Below are 23,238 nucleotides of genomic sequence, written 5' to 3'. Positions count from 1 at the left end.
CTCGAATTTGTTTTTTTAACAGAATGCTCTAGCAAACTTTTTGTTGCAGTCCACCAGATACCACAGGAAGAAAAAGTGAGGAGAGAGAGAGAGAGGCCATCTGGAGTCGGAAGGCATCCAGCCTCGTGGTCGAGGGTGGGGGGTTGCTCGGCACGGCGGTAACAGAAAGGGAGAAGCTCATTCCACGCTGCGGCTTACTTTGGCGTTGACAGTAGCTGGCCACGTGCCTGCCTTTATGTGTGTGTATGTGTGCGTGCGTGCGTGTGCCAGAGATGCAGGCCTCAAGAGGGGTAAAACAGAGTCCTGCGTTTGTGGGTGGAACATTCCGGAGAAGGCTTGCCTGAACTAAAGAAAGAAAAAGCCTCCTTTGTGTTCCATGCCGGACTCGCGTCGATGAACCCAAAATTGAACGCTTTATGGAAGGCTTTGAGGAATCAGGGCTTTGGAAACTTGTAATGTCGGATTTCCACTTGCAGCCCATCTGAGAGTTTCCCGTTTACTTGCATGTTTTTTTCCCAAAAAAAAAACTGTTTTTAAAAGGGGACCTTTGTTTCTTTTTCCAAAGAATTTGTCGCGATGACATATACAAAAAATATTTTTTACTTGTTAAATATGTATCAGCCCACTGTAAATAAAATGCAAAGATGCTGTTATTTAACGGACTATTTGTTTCTCACTGGGGGGGCCGAGAGATTACAGGGAGAGACTGGAAGCTGATTAAAGGGTTGAGAAGCATGTTGTTGTAGAGTAATGGACACCCTCGAGCAAGTTACAGGCTGCATCCGAATGCAGCAGTTTGGACGGTTTATACTTGGAATCTATAATGGGTACCACACGGCGGCAGTTTGATTGAGGAGTTCGGGGATTGAAGAATGGCTTTTGAGAGACGTCTGAAGTTCAAAGAAGAGGTAAGGGGTCCTTTAATTGTCTTCTCGAGATGTGATGAGAGGGGTAAGCTGTGGTGGGGGAGGGGGAGGTTGGATGTCAAAGTTATAATCCCAGTTCAAAATCATAAGGCATTTGTGTAAATCTCAAGATGTATTTTTGTGGTTTTGACACTCCCAGGAGTTATTACCCAAGGGAGGATGGTATGGTGTGGTGTTAGTGTCACTGGACGAGTAACATAGCACCCCACACGAAGGCTCTGGGGATACGGGTTCAAATGGCACCATGGCTAATGATCATGTTTGAACTCAATAAAAAAGAACTTTGGATTTAAAAGCTGGTCTTCGTCAACCATGTAACTAACACTGTAAAAATGCATATTGTTCGCCAGCCAATCAGTTGTACCAAATTACCACAAAGTCTAAAGAAAGGAATGAAATCAGACAGACCGGCTAGTATTTTAACTCTGTCTCTACCAAACAGTCTGAGGAGATGAACAGCCCAGGGTTAGATCCAGTGTCGAAGAAGATTTCCTTTCTGTTTTGAAGAGAAAATTCTACTCTCAGTTTAAAAGAGCAGAGGGAGCTTTACTGTGTTACTAACCCCGTACTGTCCCTGGCCTGGGAGTGTTTGATGGGGATGGTTTTCAGGGAGCTACACTCTGTATCTAACCCCGTGCTGTCCCTATCCTGCGAGTGTTTGATGGGGGACAGTGTACAGGGAGCTTTCCTCTGTACCTAACCCTGTGCTGTCCCGATCCTGGGAGTGTTTGATGGGGGACAGTGTAGAGAGAGCTTTACTCTGTATCTAACCCTGTGCTGTCCCTGTCCTGGGAGTGGTTGATGGGGGGGGACAGTGTACAGGGAGCTTTACTCTGTATCTAACCCTGTGCTGTCCCTATCCTGGGGGTGTTTGATGGGGGACAGTGAAGAGAGAGCTTTACTCTGTATCTAACCCCGTGCTGTCCCTGTCCTGGGAGTGGTTGATGGGGGACAGTGTAGAGAGAGCTTTACTCTGTAGCTAACCCTGTGCTGTCCCTGTCCTGGGAGTGGTTGATGGGGGAACTGTATCAAGGGAGCTTTAGTTTCATTTTAAAAGAGCAGAAAGAACCTTACTTTCAGGTTAAAAGTGTAGAGGAAGCTTTACTTGGTATCTAACTGCGTGCTTTCCCTGTCTTGGGAGTGTTAAATGGGGACATTGAGAAGTGTCTTCATACAATCTGTATAAAAGAGTGGAGTTTTATTTGCAGTTTAAAAGAGCAGAAACCTTTACCTTGTGTCTAACAGTGTGCGGTCCCTGTACTGCAAATGGTTGATATGGACAGGGGGGAGAAAGCTTTACTTCAGTTTCACTGAGTAGAAGGGACTCTGTACCTGTGTCCAAAGCGTATGATGGAGACAGCATCTGAGAGTTTTACTTTGTGTTTAAGTGTAGAGAAGGCTTTATTTTCAGTTAAAATTTATTCTCTATTCAAATGCGTGTTGGCCCTTTGCTTGGAATTTTGGATTGGACAATATTGAGGGAGCTTTACTACCTGTTTGAAAGAGGAAACTTTCCTCTGCATCTGTTATCAGTGCTGTGTCTGTCCAGGGAGTGCTGAATGTGAGTTCTGGGTTCTTCACTGATTACAAGATCCTGGGCGATTAAAGTTTGAGTAACATACAGTGACCAAGAGAACACGCTTGAAAAAAAATAAAGACACTGCTTTCCTGTAAATTTCTGATGGGATTTATTTGATATTGAAACAGCAGCATGTAAGAACAGTGGTCTGATAATAGGTTCACCAACAAAAGCAATTATCAATACTCCTCTATGTCTGGCTTTTGGATCATGCCAAAAGACTTTTAAAAAAGTCAATCGCCTTGCTATGTCCCAAGCAAGATCATATACTACTGAACTCAGCTGCGCACACTGTTTAGACCGCTGCAGAGCTGATATTTGCCACTTTGTTTGATCCAAACACTTGTAATCCCATAGACTAAACAAAAATGGTACAGTAGTTATAAACACTTTAATGCTGACATTTGCATCTTCATTGATTCCAGTGATGAACTAGATATGAATCAACTCAAGTGACTTTGTCAATACATGAGAGAGAAGCTTGTGTTTTGCCCCACACCTTGCGAAAGCCACTGCGTCCACACAATAACCAGTTGGCTCAGTTTCCATGGTCTGCAGGCTGTTTGCAGTTGTTTAGCTGAAATGTAATACTCAGCAAGGGACAGCCATTGTGGATGGGATTAACATGAACCCACCCCACCCTGCATCTCCGCATCCTGAAGCAAGTAGGAACTCCAGTTATGTTGGCATGGATCTGTCTGTAAGCAACTCACAAATCCCCTGACTCACTTGCTTTTATTTTGAAGCGAACAGATTTATCCCTTCGTGTTCTGCCCTTCAACCACAAATGAGGTCACAGAGTTCACTCGACAACAAAAACTGACATATTTCCTTCACTGATCACATAGCAGCAGCTTAGGGTTGGACACTTGATGTTGGAAGAGTTAGAGCTTCCAGTCCCATTCCTTTCAGATAAAATTGCCATTCTCAAACAGTTCTGCCTGTGCCTGAAAGATCCAGATCACAGAGCAAGATTATGATTCAACCAACACCGGAGAAAGAAATGTGCTATCTGGTCATTATCATTTTGCTATTGACAGGAGCTGGCTGTGAACAAATGGGCTACCATCTCTGCATTACAAGGTATTTCAGTGCTTGTTGTGCAACTTGGAGGTGGTATAGAATGCAAGATTACATTTTTTACAATGTGTAAACTGCAACATCACTGACTGACAGTTTACAGTTATGAGAAGGAGGGATTACTTCACTATTGTAGAGGCAAAGCTCCTCTTCAGTATTGTGTGCATTTTCCTGCCTGCGTCAGAGTGATGGAACACTCCACTGAGTGAGCATCAATGAATAATGTTGCCATCAGGTTCAGCCCTGTAATCCTCTACTTTCACTCATGCATGAACACACTCCCTTTCACAGCTGCACCTCTCAGCAGTGCTGCTGAACAGCAAATGGAGCCCCTTTGTTCAGACAGGTTCATGTGCATGGGCACCTCCGGAAGGGTCACAGAATCCAATTTCAAGTGTGGCTCCCTTAATTTGTCTACAGCATGGTTAAGTCCAGGAGTGCGCAAGAAAACCTCATCAAATTGCAGGTCAATGAAGACTTGATGAGAGAGACAACGTCCCTCCTCTTCAAATGACGAGCAACTAAAGTTTTAAAAATTTAATGTAAATGCATTCTCTCTCAGCCCGTCATTCTCACGGTTTCACATTAAAATCAGGAATCATTGAACAGGAGGGCACGCAACCACAGCTAACCGACCTGACAAACACAGATACCCAACACACAAACACGGATTGTCAAAACCTGACTGGTCCCAGCAGCTCACGGTGTGATCGCCCAGGAATTTACAACCACCCCACCGCCCTGTGCAGGCAAGGGCTTGGCTCAAGATAGCACTCATTGGGGCTCACAGCCCCAGCAACCTCGCAAGGGTGAGCTCATCCTGACTGTTTGGAGCGAGCCTGATACGCAATCCCATCAAGTCAACACAGCCACTCCGCACATTGAGAGGAAGGTTCACCGGAAAGGGGAAAAAAACAACTTTTCTGTGACTGTTGTGCCTTTTGATGCAAACAGGGGTGGGGGGAGGGGGGGGGAGGAACATTCAAAAAGAGGAAATGAAAGCAGGCATTGGAGCTCTCCCAAACAAATCACCACCTGTCCCAAAATCCCCCTTCCTGTCCTTTCCCAAAATAAAATGACCATGCATTTTCACCAAAGTGGAAAACGCAAATTGAAATTTTAAAAAAAACTCATGCTGTATCCAATCAACAACAGACTACGCACCAAATCCTGAGTGATTTATGTAAGGAAAAAGGGGAACAGTTCGAGAGATGATATTCTTCCTCAATTTGACCTTTGTTTTTGAATAAGTTGTGACCAACTTGCAAACCTGTTCTTGAACTCTGCAAAAGCCACGGTCTGGTCTGGAGGAACTCTGCAAGATTATTTTCAAGTTAGGGAAGAAAGATTGTGGAAACTAGTCACAGCAACCTGTATATATCGATAGACATACATACACAGACACACCGATGAAAGACATTTTAAATGTATCAAACACATCTGGAAAGAGGGACAAAAACAGAAATACTAACAATTTTGCCTCTTGGATTTTCTTCTTGCTGAAACCTCTTCTGATAAAGGTGGGTTTTTTTGCCTATCGCTGATAGTTAGTCAGTCCCAGAATCTCAGCAGTGAACGAGTTCACAATACAGTTTTCCAACTGTACTCCGTAGAGTTGGGAGCAAGATCAAAGAACTGCAGTTGGCGATGATCCGAAGACACCAGAGATGAGGAAAATAAACCCGTGCTGTGCCCAATCTCCCTCCTCTCCCCAAGGTTCCGAGTCTGAAACGTTGTCTCCTCAGCTGGGCCTCAGTAAAAACGCTTTCGGCTCTGTTCTTGCCACTTCTGGAACACGATGATGCCGATCACGGCCAGCACCATCAGGCCAACGAGGGAGAAGAAAACAATGAAGAACAGGGTCAAACCACTCATCGGCTCGTAATCCACGTCATCTGCGTAAGGGAGAAGGAAAAGCCAAGCTCGAAATAAAGCGACCTCGAAACAACAAGCAGAATACTGGGGAAACTCAGCAGGTCTGGCAGAGAGAGAAACACAGTAAATGTTTTGAGTCCAGCGTTATTTCTTCAGAACTCAAAGCAACTTTGAAAGAAGTCACGGTTGAGATTTCCACGGGGAGGGCTGGCAGTTGTTGGTTTAGTCATAGAGATGTACAGCGCGGAAACAGACCCTTCGATCCAACTCGACCATGCTGACCCAGATATCCCAACCCAATCTAGTCCCAATTGCCAGCACCTGGCCCATATCCCTCCAAGCTGAAAATGTGTTGCTGGAAAAGCGCAGCAGGTCAGGCAGCATCCAGGGAACAGGAGAATCGACGTTTCGGGCATAAGCCCTTCTTCTTGGACTAAGGGGGACAGGACGGTGTCAAGGTATGCGGAGATGAGTTCGGTGGGGCAGGAGCAGGCTGAGACAATGGGTCGGCCGGGGCAGTCAGGTTTGTGGATTTTGGGCAGGAGGTAGAAGCGGGAGGTGCGGGGTTGTGGGACTATGAGGTTGGAGGCGGTGGATGGGAGATCCCCCGAGGTGATGAGGTTATGGACGGTCTGGGAGATGATGGTTTGGTGGTGGGGGGTGGGGTCATGGTCAAGGGGGCAGTAGGAGGAGGTATCTGCGAGTTGGCGTTTGGCCTCAGCGGTGTAGAGGTCGGTGCGCCAAACTACTACCGCGCCTCCCTGGTCTGCTGGTTTGGTATCCCTCCAAACCATTCCTATTCATATACCCATCCAAAAGCCTTTTAAATATTGCAATTGTACCAGCCTCCACCACTTTCTCTTGCAGCTCATCCCATACACGTACCATCCTGTGTGAAAAAGTTGCCCCTTAGGTCCCTTTTAAATCATTCCCTCTCACCCTAAACTTATGCCATCTAGTTCTGGACTCTCCCACACCAGGGAAAAGACTTTATTTATCCTATCCACGCCCCTCATGATTTTATAAACCTCTAAGGTCACACCCCTCAGCCTCCAACACTCCAGGGAAAATAGCCCCAGCCTATTCAGCCTCTCCTGATAGCTCAAATCCTCCAATCCTGGCAACATCCTTGGAAATCTTTTCTGAACCCTTTAAAGTTTTACAACATCCTTCCATTAGGAAGGAGACCAGAACTGCACACAGTATTCCAAAAGCGGCCTAACCAATGTCCTGTACAGCTGCAACATGACCTCCCAACTCCTGTACTCAATGGTCTGACCAATAAAGGAAGCATACCAAACGCCTTCTTCACTAACATATCTACCTGCGACTCCAAGGAACTATGAACCTGCACTCCAAGGTCTCTTTGTTCAGCAACACTCCCTAGGACCTTACCATTAAGTGTATAAGTCCTGCTAAGATTTGCTTTCCCAAAATGCAGCACCTTGCATTTATCTAAATTAAACTCCAACTGCTACTCCTCAGCTCATTGGCTCATCTGATCAAGATCCCGTTGTAATCTGAGGTAACCCTTCTTCGCTGTCCACTACACCTCCAATTTTGGTGTCCTCTGCAAACTTACTAACTGTACCTGTTATGCTCGCATCCAAATCATTTATCCAAATGACAAAAACTCGTGGATCCAAGACTGATCCTTGTGGCACTCCACTGGTCACAGGCGTCCAGTCTGAAAAACAACCCTCCACCACCACCTTCTAGCTTCGAGCCAGTTATGTATCCAAATGGCTAGTTCTCCCTGTATTCCATGAGATCTAACCTTGCTAATCAGTCTCCCATGGCGAAGCTTGTTGAACGCCTTACTGAAATCCATTTAGACCACATCTACTGCTCTGCCCTCATCAATCCTCTTTGCTCCTTCTTCAAAAAGCTCAATCAAGTTTGCAAGACATGATTTCCCATGCACAAAGCCATGCTGACTATCCTGAATCAGTCCATGCCTTTCCAAATACACGTACATCCTGTCCCTCAGGATACCCTCCACCGACATCAGGCTCACTGGTGTATAGTTCCCTGGCTTGTCCTTAACACATTTCTTCAAATTAATTCTCGCCTTTCCACTCCTTCTGATAAAATAAGGGGCAGACATTCTCGCGAAAAAGTAATTGGACAGCTCTTCCAAACAGCCAGCACAGGCACAAAGCGTCAAATGGCCCCGTTCTGTGCTGCAAGATTCTAAGGCTTTCTGTCAATGTCCAAGAATGGTGAGCATTTACAGACTGGTGTCTGTTCTTTGCAAGTGGAAAATCAGAACAATTTGTCCTACCATCTTCAAACTTGAGATTATCCACACTTGGAACCAGCACGATGTCATCCGATTCAGTCTCCTCAGCTGTTCGTTGCACTGTCAGTTGGTAGACCTTTACTGATATAATGTCATGATTATCTACAAGGGAAAACATGTTGTTAAAAAAAGGGGTCAGAGGACCTGATCATGTGTCACTCACTCAAAAATTACACTTCCTACCTCTTGGCCAGTTCAGTTACGGCCCTGAGCTCCAGATCTGTGGTAGCTACCCACTCCTCAAGGTCCTTGTCCTGGGTGTGCCAGCCCTTCTTTGGCAAGACAAGCAAAGATGAAGGGGAAAGGCTGCTTCTGAATTTAAACCTCCATCTGCAATCGTCACCACCACTTCCCTCTTAGAAGGGAAGTCTGGTCACTAACAGTGCACCCACAGGCCAGGAGGACAACAATGGGAGGAACCACGGTGTCTTTAGCTAAGTTTTTGACGAGGTTCTGCACAGTAGACTACTGAGTAAAGTTAGATCACGTGGGAGAGCTTACCAATTGCATACAAAATTGGCTTGATGGTAGGAAACAGAGAGTGAAGTTTTGTTGTTTGGATTGGAGGCCTCTGACCAGCGGTGTTTCACAGAAATCAGTGCTGGGTCCACTTCTGTTTATCATTTATACAAATGATTTGGACGAGAATATAGCAGGTATGGTTGCTAAGTTTGCAGACGACACCAAAATTGGTTGTCGTGGACAGTGAAGAAGATCATCTAAGATTACAAGAGGTCTTGATCAACTGGGTCAATGGGCTGAGGAGTGGCAGATGGAGTTTAATTTGGACAAATGCGAGGTATGGTATGCATTTTGGTAAAACAAATAAGGGCAGGACTTACACAATTAATGGTAGGGCTCTTGGTAGTGTTGTGGAACAGAGAGACTGAGGGATTCAGGTGCAAAATTCTTTAAAGTTTGCATCACACATGGATAGGGTAGTTAGTAAGGCATTTAGCATGCTTGCCTTCATTGCTCAAACCTTTGAGCACAGGAGGGGGGGGATGTCATGTTGAAGTTGTAAAGGAAATTGGTGAGGCATCTTCTGGAGTACTGTGTGCAGTTCTGGTGGCCCTGCTGTTGGAATATTATTATTAAATTCAAATAGGTTCAGAACGGATTTACCAGGGTTTTCCCAGGATTGGAGTGTTTGAGTTATTAAAAAAGCTGGCTGGATCGACAGCGACTTGTTCACTGCTGTGCAAGAGGTTGAGGGTGACATGATAGTGGTTTATAAAAGCATGTGGGCATAGATAACATGAATGTCAAGGATCTTTACCCGACTGTGGGGAGTTCAAAACTGGGGGGCATATTTTTAAGGTGACAGGAGGAAGGTTTAAAAAGCACACGAGGGGCATTTTGTTTTTTTAACAGAGTGGTTCAAGTGTGGACAAACTGTCAGAGGAAATGGTGGATATGGGTACAGTTACAACATTTAAAAGTCATTTGGATAAGTACATGAATAGGAAAGGTTTGGAGGGATAAGGGCCAAACACAGCTAAGTGGGACTAGTTTTGTTTGGGAACATGGCTGACATGGAGCGGTTGGACCATGCTGTGTGGCTCTAAATGTTCATATAACCAACTAGAAGGCAAGAAAACCGGCTGTTTTTGATCTAATTCTTGTGAAGTGGGCATTGCTGGTTCGGCCAACATTGACTGCCTCATTCTAATTGCCCCTTGCCAAGGTGGTGGTGCACTGCAGTCACTACGGTGGCGGTAGACGCACATTGCTGTTCGAAAGGGAACTTCAGGATTTTGACCCAGTGACACAAAAGGAATGGTGATATATTTCCAAGTAAGAATGGTGTGTGACTTGGAAGGATGGCGTTCCCTTGTGTCTGTCTTATCCTTATAGGTGGTAGGAGGTTTGGAAGGTGCTATCAAAGGAGCCTGGGGGAGTTGCTGCAATGCACCGTGCAGTTAATACACACAGCTGCTACTGAGCGTCGGAGGTGGAGGCAGTGGATATTTGTGGATATGGTGCCAGTCAAGCAGGGGCTGCTTTGACCTGGACGGTGTTGAGCTTCTGAAGTGTTGTTGGGGCTGCCCCCATCCAGGGCAAGTGGGGAGTATTGCATCACACACTCCTGACTTGTGTCTTGTCAATGGTGCTACAGGCTTTGGAGAGTCAGGTGGTGTGTTTGGGACTTCTGCAGGATTACCACCCTCTGACCTGACGTGGAACCTACAGTCTTTAAGGCGGCCCTGGAGTCCCTTGGATCCAGATACGAGTCCTACCATCCATCTCTCCTCAAAATGAGTCAGCCCGTGGCCTGAGTAGGTGAGTTCAAATTCCAGAGTGACAACACTAGTGCAGTACTGAGGGAGTGCAACACTACTGGGGGCAGTCTTGGATTTAACTTTGAGGCGAAGCCTCATTTATTCCCTCAGTCTATGAGCAGGATACCATGGCGGTATTTCTCAGGTGACCAGGTAAGATCTGCCCAGTGCTCTGGGTCTATGACCTATCCATCAAACATTACAGAACAGAACCCAGTCATCCTCACACTGCGGACTGTAGCAGCTTGCTGTGTGCACATTGGTTGCCTAACATCCCACCTTGTGACGTCGCTGGCCGCAAACCCTGTAATCGTGGAAGTTCCTACATGCAAGTCCCTCTTCTCAAGCACTTCTCTGGCTACCCGGTGCAAAGCAAGGTCCAAGAAAGGGATTAAACACAACATACCCGTCAAATCGCCAGTCGCTGATGAGATCCCAAAGTAGTAACCCAAAGGCAGTTTGACACCAGGAATGTCAATGCAATCTTTCCACTCGTTCTTGCCTTCAATGTTGATCATGACCTGCAAAATAAATTCATCAACTCACTTCAAAATGTTTCCTGTCTGCTCTTGACATGTGACCAGAAAGCTGATCTTTAATTCTCTTGTACTAACAGGGCAGCCTGTATGCCCGGGTCAGCAGGATACAGAGGTCTGTTCAAGACAGGTCAACAATTAGATCAACAGGAATTGAACAAGGCACTACAGCAAACTGAGACAGTTAGCGCAGGGGGCCAGTAAGGGTCCCAGGTTCACGTCTCAATCCAAAATCTGTAGCCCGATAAAGGGGATTGGTCAAGTTGGGAAACCTCACATTTTGTTGGGAGCTGAAAGACTTGTTCTTCCTCTGGTAGCACTCACCGTGAGCCTCCGTTTCAGGTACCGGATCACCACAAAGGTGTCGTGATTGAGATTGCGCACGAGGGCGGAGCACCCTCCAATGGTGATGGGCCGTCCGTCTCGTGAGTGATCGTACGACAGGCTCCCATTGTTCACCATTGCTGAGATGTACGGGAAAATTCGCTGTGCGGCAAGAGGGTGGAAAAAGCAGGTCAATCCACAAACACAAAGCAATGAGCTCAACATCCTTCAAAAACAGGCCTCGGAGCAAATGGCGACCTATTGATTTCCAAACTGACAGAAAGGAGACAAATTCAACTCCTTAATACAGGTTCTCTTAATCTCAAGGCGGTTCTACTGTTACTTATTCATAAGTAATCGTCTGAACTCAGCACTCCAGGAGACTGCATCGAACTCTGTGGTGCAAACACACTGGTTCAGAACTGAACGTGAGAGAATGCAGAAGGAATCCAATGGAGCTTGACCATCAAGCTTTCAAACTCCTCCCACTCCCTCGCAGCATCCAATAATCTCCCCAGTCTCCCTCTGAAAGAAATCTTAGTCCCAACCAATGCCTGCGAGAGATGCTCTGATCTCTCCAAGCACTTGGGAGATGGTGGGTGGGGAGAAGACAGCACACCACAGGACACAAAGTTCAAACACCGCAAACTAATAGTGTTCCTTGCATTAGAATCATATTTTTTTTTTTAAAAAATGCAGTATGATAAACTCAAGACAGAAAAGCAAGGAAGTGAGACATGCCAGAGAGCACGGAGATTGGAACACAAGACTACCTGGTTGGAAGACGAATATCTCCTCTTCTTAGCCTGCACATCCCCGGTAACAATCCCAAATAGTAGCAATGAGATAAAACAGGAATTTCAATAACTTATCATTTCTTGGAGTCAACAGAGTGGCATGCAATTCCTGCAAACAGCAATCTGCTGCTGATACCGACCAGCACGCAACAAAACACATGGATTTCTCTCACCGCTCGGAGACTGCAGTGGCCCTTATGATAGCCTCGGTGCAGTCTTTCCAGGTGAGGCTATTCCAATGGATTACATCTACAGTGACCGATTGTGAAATCAGGAAATGACTTGGGGATAGGGATGTGGTTTTAATGTTATCGTGATGGGGTCCATTTCTGATTTTGTCGCAGTCTGTTTGACCGTGAGGGGAAAACTAGAAATGGATCAGAATTGATCACATCCCATAATTCTAGTCAAGCCCCACCTTGAGCACCATGCCCAGTTCTGGTCAAGCCCCGCCTTCAGCACCATGCCCAGTTCTGGTCAAGCCCCACCTTGAGCACCATGCCCAGTTCTGGTCAAGCCTCACCTTGAGCACCATGCCCAGTTCTGGTCAAGCCCCACCTTCAGCACCATGCCCAGTTTTGGTCAATCTTTAGACCCCACCGAGTGATTTGTCAATTTGGGGTGGGAAGGTGCAACGGAAGGGAACTGCAAGATTGGCGAACAGGATCATCAGCAAGAGAACAGGTCGAACTGAGGGAGTGCTGCAGTGCCAGAGGTGCCAGCCACTTAGATGCTAAATTCACAAAGTGGTGCTTTTGTGACGATTCAATGAGATGGGATACAAACACGAGTATTTTGATCAGACTTCGGCGACCTCGCTGGGACCTGCTGAGGATCCTATGAATGGCTGCCAAACTCACATTTTTCAGTGTGCGTTTCAGACTATCGGAAATCTGTCAGCCCTGCCAAGCAAACCTTCTGTACTCCGTGTGGAATGATATATTTTCCTGACTGCGACCACGTGTGGATGTAAAGGAAACAATGCTGGCAAATGGTCATTGGAGCGCAAGTGAGTGTCTCCAAAGTGAGCGGGAGGGCATGTAAGTTTTTTTTTTTAAGATTCTGAAACCCACAATGTCAGATTACGCACTTTGAATGGAAATAGTCGACTATTTTCAAAACAGGGAAAGGACTCAGAAATCTGAAGCAGAAATGGGAGTTCTGGGTTCAGGATTTTTTTGAGGTTAACATACAGGTTCACTTGGCAGCTAGGAAGGCGAATGTAGTGTTAGCGTTCAGTACAAGAGCTGGGATGTATTGGTAAGGCTGGGTAAGGCTCTGGTCAGACAGCATTTGGAATATTGTCAGCAGTTTTGGGCCCCGTATCCAAGGAAGGACGTGCTGGCATTGGAGGGGGCCCAGAGGACATTTGCAAGAAAGATCACAGGGATGCAGGGCTTGTCATATGAGTAATGAGGGCTGTGGGTCTACCAGCCAGGGGAGTTTAGAAGGATGAAAGAGAACCTGATTGAAACTTACAGAATACTGAGAGGCCTGGATAGAGGGGGCGTGGAGAAGATAGTTGGAGAGACGAGGACCTGAGGGCACAGCCTTTAGATCTGAGAGTGAGGAGGAATTTCTTCGGCCAGAGGGTGGGGAATCTGTGGAACTCACTTGCACAGAGAGCTGTGGAGGCCAAGTCACTGAGTGTATTTAAGACAGAGACAGAGAAGTTCTTGATTGGTAAGGGATCAAGGGTTACAGGGAGAAGGCAGGAGAATGGAGTAGAGAAACATAGCAGCCATGATCGAATGATGGAGCAGATTCAGTGCACTAAATGGCACATTTCTGCTCCTATATCTTATGGTCTAACAAAATTTGGCAATCAAAAGAAACAATGCTGCCACTAATACCTTTTATTACTGCTGATAGATTAATCAAAACAGATTTTAAATTGATAATATCATTATTTCACAACATCCTTGTTTCAACAAAGAGCATTGATAAAGCTGTTTAGAATTCTATCATAATACTAATTTTTATACTTAAGAGCAGCTAATTATTACAATGTAGACTGCAATCCCTGAGCTCACCTCCTGCTGTTTCTCCTCGTTGGGGTAGGTATCCATGAATATTCCCAGTCCGGAGAACAGATCCTTACTTCCGAACACTGTACCTGCAGGGGAGAAAGCATTTTTAAAACTATAAAACTCGATCCCCCGATCTGGGCATCGGGTTCCTTCCCCCTCTCCGCCACAACTTCTCCCCCATCTCAAACAGATAGGTGGGCAACTTTTGTAAGGCAACTCTCCAATGGCAGTGGTCATTTAGGAACCTGGCCAAAGAGACGTTCAAGAACAACTTGTATTTATATATCACCTTTCATCGCATAAAACATGCACAGGACCTTCACAATCAGATTCGAAAACAAGACATGACTGTGCCATGCAACAAGATAGTTGGTCAAAAAGGTTGATTTTAAGCAGTGTCCTCAAAGAGGGGAGACAGACAGAGAGAGTTGCACAGAGAGAGAGAGAGAGAGAGACAGAGAGCGAGAGAGACACACACAAAGAGACAGAGAGACATATGGACAGAGGGAGTCGGGGGGGGGTAGAGAGAGAGAGATGGGCAGAGATGTGTGTTGATGATTACAGAGCTTGGGGGCCAGGCAATTGAAGGGCCAATCAATAGCGATGGAGTTATTGAAACCCAGGAAACACAAGACCAAAATCAGAGGAGCACAGACAACTCAGAGTGGGCTGGGGCAAGAAGAGATTCTAAAAATTTTTGGGTGGGGGGGGATGCGGACATAGTTGGATTTGAAAAGAAGGATGAGGGTTTTAAAACTCAAGAACTTAGTTGATCAGGAGGTCACCCACAGGGTGGGTGACAGTACAAAATGGGACTCGCCCTGAGTTAAGACACAGGCAGCAGTGTTCTCAGTGAGCTGAAGGTTAAGGAGGGTAGAATGTGGGAGTGTGCTGGTGTAACTGAGTCCTGAAGGAAAGACAAGGGTGTCAGCAGCTGATGAACTGAGATGGGAGTCAAATCGGGACAAGAAAGTCGAAGTAGGTGATCTTTGTCAGACAGGGATATGAAAAGATGACATGAAGATTGGTGAAATTATGGAGAGTCAGGCAGTTTGTCAAAGGATATAGATCAGTTGGAAAGCTGGGTGGAGAAATGGCAGACGGAGTTTAATTCGGACAAGTGTGAAGTGTGTATTTTGGGAGATCAAATGTAAAGGGAATGTAAACAGTAAATGACAGGACCCTTAAGAGCATTGATATACAGAGCGGTCCTGGGATGCAAGTCCATCGCTCCCTGAGAGTGGCAACAGAAGTGGATAAGGTGGTAAAGAAGGCACGTGACCTGTTTGCCTTCATCGATTGGGGCATTAAGTATAAACGTTGGCACGTCCCGTTACAGCTGTATAAGACTTTAGCTCGGCCACATTTGGAGTACTGTGTGTAGTTCTGGTCACCACACTGTGGAGGCTTTGGAAAGGATGTAAAAGAGTTAATCAGGATGTTGCCTGGTTTGGAGTATATTCTATAAGGACAGGTTGAACAAACTTGGATTATTTTCGCTAGAGTATTGAAGGCTAAGGGACGACCCGTCAGAAGTGTGTAAAATTATGACAGGCATGGATAGGGTGGATAGTCAGAGTCTTGTCTTCCACAGGGCAGAAATGTCAAATACTAGGGGGCACAGGTTTAAGGTGAGGTGGGGGGAAAGCTTAAAGGAGATGTGTGAGGCAAGTTTTTAAAGTGCCTGTAAAGCGCTGCAGGGGAGGTGGTAGAAGCAGATATGATGGCAAATGTTTAAGAGACATTTCGAAGCTGTATCAACAGGCAGGAAATAGAGGGATACAGACCATGTGCAAGCAGCTGGGGTTAATTTAGAATGGCATTGTGATTGGCGCAGACGTGGTCGGCTGAAGGGTCTGTTCCTGTCCTGTATAGAAATTCTATCTCAAAGTCAAATATGACATCAAGGATTAGTCTCAAACAGTTGGCAGGGAGAAGGATAGAGTTGGAGCTATGGAGGTCCTAGATATATACTGGCTTAAATTTGCGTTTCGTATTTACCATCTTATTTATTATTGATATGATCCCAGCTTGTTATTACTAAGATCCCAGGCTGAAACCTGGCTTATTTTTACAGACAAGTTGGATCGAGGGGTGCCCTGTACTCAAGTTTCCACATTCAATGACTCTCTGGTCACTCACTGCAACATAAGTATGCAATGTTACAGAATTAACTTGAACAATGAATGAGAAGCTTATAAAGCAAAAGAAACAAAGATAAAATAGAACAGACTATTTGCCTAGAATACAAACATAAAAATTTTGAAACATGTTTAAACTTCATCCCAAAAGCACCCCTTGCACAGTACTCACACCGGAGCCCCTTTCTCTATCTAACACCTTGACAGGTTTAACTTAACTGTGACATCACCTCTCAATCTGAAAAAAATCCAGGGAAAAAAACCCATCATACATTTGAGCTCAAGTTTACTCAGCTTCAAATAAGCTTTTCAAGATTATACTCAAACACATCCATTCCAGGTCTATTACAACACGTCTTATTTTAAGGTAATCTGTTGTCTATCTTTCCCCGTTCCCAGGAAAACATCAATCTTCATTCACCGATTTCTGCAGGACTGCACCAAACTTGCAAAACAACCTCGCCCCGCCCCTCCAGCTTAAAAAACAAAGTCCAGAAATTTCTAACAGAAATCCTGAAGTGCAATTGCTCTGAGCTAAATTTTTCACATGTATACAAAAGCCGATTAGTTCTCTGAGGCACTTCTCCATCAAGTTGTTTTTAAAGAGAAATCGCCACTGCTGCAGAAAAAAAAACATACAGGTTACTCATGAAACGCTTCGAACCCAGAAAAACCCATTTGTCACAGATTCAAAAATACAACTTCCAAACTTAGCAACAAGTGGAATTTAAGTTGTTTGAGTTAGAAGGAGAAGCTGGATGGGCAGGGACCTTTTTTCAATGGAGTGGAGGAAATTGAGTGGGGGACCTTATAGAGGTTTCTAAAATAATCAAGGGGACAGATAAGGTGAATGGCAGGTGTCTTTTCCTGAGGGGGTATATTTTTAAGATGAGAGAAGATAGATTTAATGAAGATATGAGGGGCAATTTGTTTTTTTTACATAGAGTGGTTCGTGTGTGTAATGAGCTTCCTAGGGAAGTGGTGGATGTAAGTACAGTTACAAAGTTTAAAACATATTTGGATAATTACATGAATAGGAAAGGTTTGGAGGGACAAAGTACTGGTTTAGATTATGGTCGGCATGGACTGGTTGGACCGAAGGGTCTGTTGCTGTGCTCTGTGACTCGACAGATAAGTGACATACTTCACATCACGTTATTCCAGTTCTGATTAAATATCACAGACCTGAAACATTTGTTGTGTTTCTCCAAGATGTTGCCAGACTTGCTGAGTTCCTCCAGCACTTTTGTTGTGATTTCAGATTTCAAGCAACCATGATATTTTACATTTGCGTTACGGTATTAGAGAGGGGACATTCTTATGGTATCTTTCCGATCGATGATTAGGTTCGAGTCAATAAATCCCAAGCAGGAATCTACATTCTAAGCATAGTCAGTAGCCCACTGTACCTGGAGGTTTCAGATCACTGTACCTGGTTGCATGCGATCTTTGGTATACCATATCGCAAACCCGTCACCATTCAGATTTTTTTTCCCTTGGCCATGAATTTTGAAGTGAACCTGCACCTCCCAGTCTTGCATTAAACAGGCCTGAAGAGAGACAGAGTGAGCATGGGCAATTGCTGAAGGCATTAAATATGAAACCACAGCACAAGTAACTTACAGCACCAAGCCATTAAAAGGCAAAGTCCACATTGTTTCCTTGATTTCTGTATCTCGCCCGTGTTCTGTCTGTCCTGGGAGTATCTGATGGGGATAGTGTCGATGGAGCTTTGTCTAAAAGAGTAGTGGGAGCTTTACTCTTGAACAGATAGCACTACAATGCAATGCAGGCCCTTGCGCCGACCTGTGGAACCAATCTGAAGCCCATCTAACCTACACGATTCCATTCTCAGGGACCATATGCCTACCCAGTGACCATTTAAATTCCCTTAAAGCTGGCGACCATCACAGGCAGTGCAATCCACACCCCTACTACTCTCTGAGTAAAGAAACTATCCCTGATATCTGCCCTATATCTATCACCCCCCAATTTAAAGCTATGTCCCCTCGTGCTAGCCATCGCGATCCAAGGAAAAAGGCTCTCACTGTCCACCCAATCTAACCGTCTGATTATCTTATATGTTTCAATTAAGACACCTGTCATCCTTCTTCTCTCTAACAATAATGGCCTCAAGTCCCTCAGCCCGATCCAAAGCTTCCACATCCTTCCGATAATGCAGTGACCAGAACTGCACACAAAACACTCCAAACTTGGCCTCACCAGAGTTTTGTACAGCTGCAGCATGATCTCATGGTCCCGAAACTCAATTCCTCTACTCATAAAAGCTAACACACCATATGCCTTCTTAACAACTATCAAGCTGGGTACCACCTTTCAAGGATTTGTATACCTGGACACCGAGATCTCTGCTCATCTTCACTACCAGGAATCTTATCATGAGCCCAGTACTCTGCATTCCTGTTGCTCCTTCCAAAGTGAATCACCTCACACTTTTCCACATTAAACTCCATTTGCCACCTCTCTGCTCAGTTCTGCAGCTTTTCTTTGTCTCTCTGTAACCTACAACATCCTTCGTTACTATCCACCACTCTACCGACCTTACTGTCATCCGCAAATTTACTAACCCATTCTTTTATGCCCTCATCTGTAGATTCACTGAGGGTGAGGGCATTTAAATGGTCATTGGATAAACATATGGATGAGAATGGAATAGTGCAGGAAAGATAGGCTTCAGATTTGTTCCACAGGTTGGTGCAATATCGAGGGCTGAAGGGCCTGTACTGTGCTGTAATGTTCTTTGTTCATTCAGGTCATTTATATAAATGATAAACAGCAGTGGACCCAAAACAGATTCTTGCGGTACCCCACTGGTAAATGAACTCCAAGATGAAAATTTCCCATCAACCACCACCCTCTGTCTTCCTTCAGCTAGCCAACTTCTGATCCAAACAGCTCAATCACCCCCAATCCCATGCCTCCGTATTTTGTGCAATAGCCTACGATAGGGAATCTTATCAAATGCCTGGCTGAAATCCATATACACCACTTCAACTGCTTTTCCCTCATCCACCTGTTTGATCGCCTTCCCAAAGAACTCAATAAGGTTTGTGAGGCACGACCTACTCTTCACAAAACCGTGTTGAATATCCCAAATCAAATTATTCCTTTCTAGATGATTATAAATCCTAACTCTTATAACCCTTTGGAACACTAACCACAACCCAAGTAAGGCTCACAGGTCTATAATTTTCAGGGGTGTCTCTACTGCCCTTCTTGAACAAGGGAGCAACATTTGCTATCCTCCAGCCTTCGGGCACTATTCCTGTATACAACGACATAAAGATCAAAGCCAAAGGCTTGGCAATCTCCTCCCTGGCTTCCCAGAGAATCCTAGCATAAGTCCCATCCGGCCCAGGGGACTTATCTATTTTTACACTTTCCAGAATTGCTAACACCTCCTCCTTATGCATGTCAATCCCATCTAGCCTATGAGCCTGTATCTCTATTCTCCTCGACCACATTGTCTTTTTCCTGTGTGAATGCTGATGAAAAGTCTTCATTTAGCGCTTCCCCTATCTCCTCAGACTGCATGCATACCTTCCCACTACTATCCTTGATTGGCCCTAATCTTACTCTTGTCATTCTTTTATTTCTGATATAGTAATAGAAAGCCTTAGAGTTTTCCTTGATCCTATCTGTCAATGACTTCAAATGTCCCCTCCTGGCTCTTAGCTCTCTCTTTAGGTCTTTTCTAGCGAACTTGTAACTCTGAAGCGCCCTAACTGGACCATCACATCTCATCTTTACATAAGCCGCCTTCTCCTCTTGACAAGAGATTCAACGTCCTTAGTAAACCACAGCTCCCACGCTCGACAACTTCCTCCCTGCCTCACCAGTGCATACTTATCAAAGACCCACACTAGCTGGTCCTTAAATAAGCTCCACATTTCAATGGTGCCCATCCCCTGCTGTTTCCTTCCCTATCCTATGCATCCTAAAGGTTGCCTCCAATCTCTGCATCCAATCCCATGTTCTCCCTATCCTAGGAGTGTTTGGAGGGAATAGTATAGAGAAAGCTTGACTTTCAGCTAAGAGTAGAGAGAAATCTAATCTGTATCTACCCTCTACTTAACCTGTCCTGCAAGTGTTTGATGGGGTGAGTGTAGAGGGAGTTTTTCTGTGTGCAAGTCACTGCTGTATCTGCCCAGTGACGTAATGCCCGGGTCCTTCAAATGATTATTTTTATTGCTTAACCATGCCTTTTCATGTAGCTTTGTACTGACCAAGATAGATAGTTAATGCACAAGTTACAAACAAAACATAGCCTTGGCTTTCCTATAACTTTGCTGTACTTGTCTGGAGAGTGTTCATTGGGACAGTGTTGAGTAGGCTTTACTTTCTGCCAAAAACTTAGAGGGTGCTGTCCCTCTCCTGGGAGGGATGTGTACAACATTGAAGGAGCTTTACTTTCTGTTTAAGAATAAAGAGAGCTGCAGACTATATCTAACCCTGCATTGTCCCTGTCCTCAGTCCATTTGATGGGCACAAGCTTTACTCTGTATCTTTCGCCGTGCTGTTTTTTGTCCTGGGAGTGTTTGATGGGAAAAATGTGGGGAGCGCTTTACACTGTACCCAGTCCATTTTGTACTCACCACATTGATGCTGACACTTGTGTGGAAAGCATTTATTTCCCTGTGCTAACAAGCTTATTCCAAGACCTACAAATACATCAAAACGTGGAATGAACCCTTACTACACGATTCCAGATGGCTCCCTGTTTGCTCTGAAGATCGGGGGTCAGTCGTATAAAATGGGAGGTCACCATTGTGTTTCCCTGGAGGTCCCAGTGAGTGTTAGAACCTGTGGCTCCCACACCTACAAGAGAGAAAGAAACAAGCAGCACTTAGCCGGGAAGAGAGCCAAAAAAAACCAAGAGTGGGCTCTTCAACTAGATCATTACTTTCCCGGCACTGGGTCAAAATCCTGCAACTTTGTCACTCTCAAAAACGTGAGTGGAAGAAGATGTAGGCCATTCAGCCCTTTGATCCTGCTTCTCCCATTCAATAAGAACTTGGCCGACCTGATTACATCTTCAAATCTGCACTCCCAACTGCCCGATAACTTTTCACCCACTCCCTTGCTTATCAAGAATCTATTTCCACATGGACTACAATCAAAGGACTCTGCAAATTCTGCCTTTTCAGGAGGAGCATTGCAAAGGCTCATCAGCCTCAGAGGAAAGAATCACCTTTCAGTGGATAACCCCCGATTTATAATCAGCGACCCCTGATCCGAGATTCTCCCACATGAGGAGAATCCACATGCACCCGAGCAGGACCTTACATCTTTCAATCAAATCACCTCTTTATCTTCTAAATTCCAGCAGGGACAAACCTAGTCTGACCCCAACCTTTGCTCCCAAGACACCTTGCCTTTTACCAGTATTCGTCTGGTAACCCTTCCCTGAACTGCTTCTAGTTCCATTTAATCATACTATACGGAGGAGGTCCTTCAGCCCATCAAGTCTGCACTGACAAAAAGAAAATTAGTGTAAATCTGCACTCCTTCCACTTTCCAGCACTAGCCCATAGCCTTGAATGTGGTCACATTTCAAGTCCTCATTCAAGTACTTTTTAAAAGTTGTGAGGAGACAGGGTGGCACAGTGACTCAGTGGTTAGCACCGCTGCCTCACAGCACTAGGGACCCAGGTTCAATTCCTGCCTCAGGCAACTCGCTGTGTGGAGTTTGCGCATTGTCCCCACATCGGTGTGGGTTTCCTCCAGGTGCTCCAGCTTTCTCCACGCTAATTGCCCACAGTGTTAGGTGCATTAGTCAGGGGTAAATATAGGGTAGGGGAATGGGTCTTTGGGTTATTCTTCGGTAGGTCAGTGTGGACTTGTTGGGCCAAATGGCCTGTTTCCCTATTAATCTAATCTATCCTCCCTAGGGAGTGCATTTCAGATTCCCACCACTCTGTGTTTTCTTTTTCCCCAAATTCCTTCTAAAGAGGGAACTTCCTTAAAGTGATGGCCCTTGTCATTGGCCCTTCAACTAAGGAGAACAGCTGATTTCTAACCAACCTATTCATGCTTCCTCAATCTTGTACACCTCAAATCGGACCCCTTCAATCTTGTCCGCTTCAAAACTTGAGTTTATCCTGCCTCTCTTAACCTGGCCTGCCCCCTTTAGGGATCTTTGGACAAACACCCCAAGATCCTGCTCTCTGTTCGTGAAGTTCCTTATATCTCTCTTTACACTGTGCAGATCTCGTCTCTCTAATTTTCTATGTAACTGGACTACAATCTCCTACTTTTGTAGTTATCTCCTGTCCATAACCAATAAGGTCGTTAGCTTTTCTAATTTATGCTTGTGCCTGCATACATTTACACAGCGCCTCTCTATCCCTCACTGCATAACATGGCGACCAAACAGTGCACAGGATACCAATAAAGTCTATTCTCTCTGAATGTGGTGATTGCCATCCCTGCATTTTACCCCCAAGGGTTCGAGAGGCTTTGCTCGTAAGAGATTGGATGAAGTGGGTGGGGGAAGTGGCTTCCAGGCAATTCGATGCAATCCGTTCGAACGTTTGCAGCAGAAGGAAGGAAGGAAGGGAAAGTAAAGGCAGCCCTTACCCTGGTAGGGTTTCACCAAGCTGTGCTCTCGCTTCAGATACTCCTCGGTGCCGGAGTCCGCCTGGCCCGGGCTGAGCAGAGCCGCAAGCAGAGAACACAGTACCCAGGGCAGCGCCATTGCCGCAACAGCTGAGCGAGAGCGAGTCCGAGTCCCAGTCCCAGTCCCCGTCCCCTCCCCCACCTCTGACCGCGACCGCCGCTCCGGGATTGGCTGCTGCCGCTGTCGATCATGGCGCGGGCTCTGGGCCGCGTTCCATTTTGGAACGTTGCCCTTTGGGGGACCCCGCCGCCAATTGGCTGCTGGAATGGATACCTATCCAGACCTGGGCTCCACTCTGTCCCTCAGCAACCCTCATCCCTGCCCTGACTGCCTTCCCAAATAGACGTGATAAATTCTATGTCTTCCAATCTTATTCTCCGCAACCACCTGATGAAGGAGCAGCGCTCCGAAAGCTAGTGCTTCCAAATAAACCCGCTGGACGATAACCTGGTGCTGCATGATTCTTAATTTTCCCAAAAAGACACTGATTTTCCAGCTCAGTACTGTCCCCATGACTTGTCCTACCTGCCTATCTCCTTTTCCTTCTATCCACTCCACCCTCTCCTCCCTGACCTATCACCTTCATCCCCTCCCCCTCTCACCCATTGTACTTTATGCTACTTTCTCCCCACCCCCACCCTCCTCTAGCTTTTCTCTCCACGCTTCAGGCTCACTGCCTTTATTCCTGATGAAGGGCTTTAGCCCGAAACGTCGATTTCGAAGGTC

General features: G+C 45.6%; 2 protein-coding genes across 3 annotated transcripts in view; one reads left to right on the top strand and one right to left on the bottom strand.

Moving 5' to 3' along the window:
* The window catches only part of LOC122542980 (myoferlin-like), a gene marked incomplete at its 5' end in the record, with an annotated part of 121,844 nt that extends 121,191 nt beyond the window's left edge, over window positions 1–653 (top strand). Inside the window, one exon of the mRNA XM_043681124.1 lies at window positions 23–653. Within this exon, the coding sequence (XP_043537059.1) occupies window positions 23–79 (57 nt within the window). The remainder of the gene's footprint in view (window positions 1–22) is intronic.
* A 1,944-nt stretch (window positions 654–2,597) lies between these two features.
* Window positions 2,598–22,638, bottom strand: LOC122543180 (VIP36-like protein). Of its 2 annotated transcripts, XM_043681602.1 has the most exons (9): window positions 22,473–22,638; window positions 20,590–20,711; window positions 17,305–17,422; window positions 13,735–13,817; window positions 11,678–11,710; window positions 10,905–11,066; window positions 10,451–10,565; window positions 7,745–7,864; window positions 2,598–5,480 (listed from the first exon to the last, which is right to left on the bottom strand). In XM_043681602.1, exons 1-9 carry the CDS (start codon window positions 22,588–22,590, stop codon window positions 5,338–5,340), a joined length of 1,014 nt encoding a protein of 337 aa, XP_043537537.1. In that variant the 5' UTR covers window positions 22,591–22,638; the 3' UTR covers window positions 2,598–5,337. The 2 variants fall into 2 exon arrangements, with proteins under 2 accessions (XP_043537537.1, XP_043537538.1); XM_043681603.1 differs by lacking the exon at window positions 11,678–11,710.
* Window positions 22,639–23,238: the final 600 nt, after the last annotated feature.

This window comes from Chiloscyllium plagiosum, chromosome 42 (genome assembly GCF_004010195.1).
Source record: "Chiloscyllium plagiosum isolate BGI_BamShark_2017 chromosome 42, ASM401019v2, whole genome shotgun sequence".
Taxonomy (NCBI): domain Eukaryota; kingdom Metazoa; phylum Chordata; class Chondrichthyes; order Orectolobiformes; family Hemiscylliidae; genus Chiloscyllium; species Chiloscyllium plagiosum.
The sequence above is the reverse complement of the archived record's forward strand: the minus strand, read 5'-3'. Positions and strand labels throughout refer to the sequence as shown.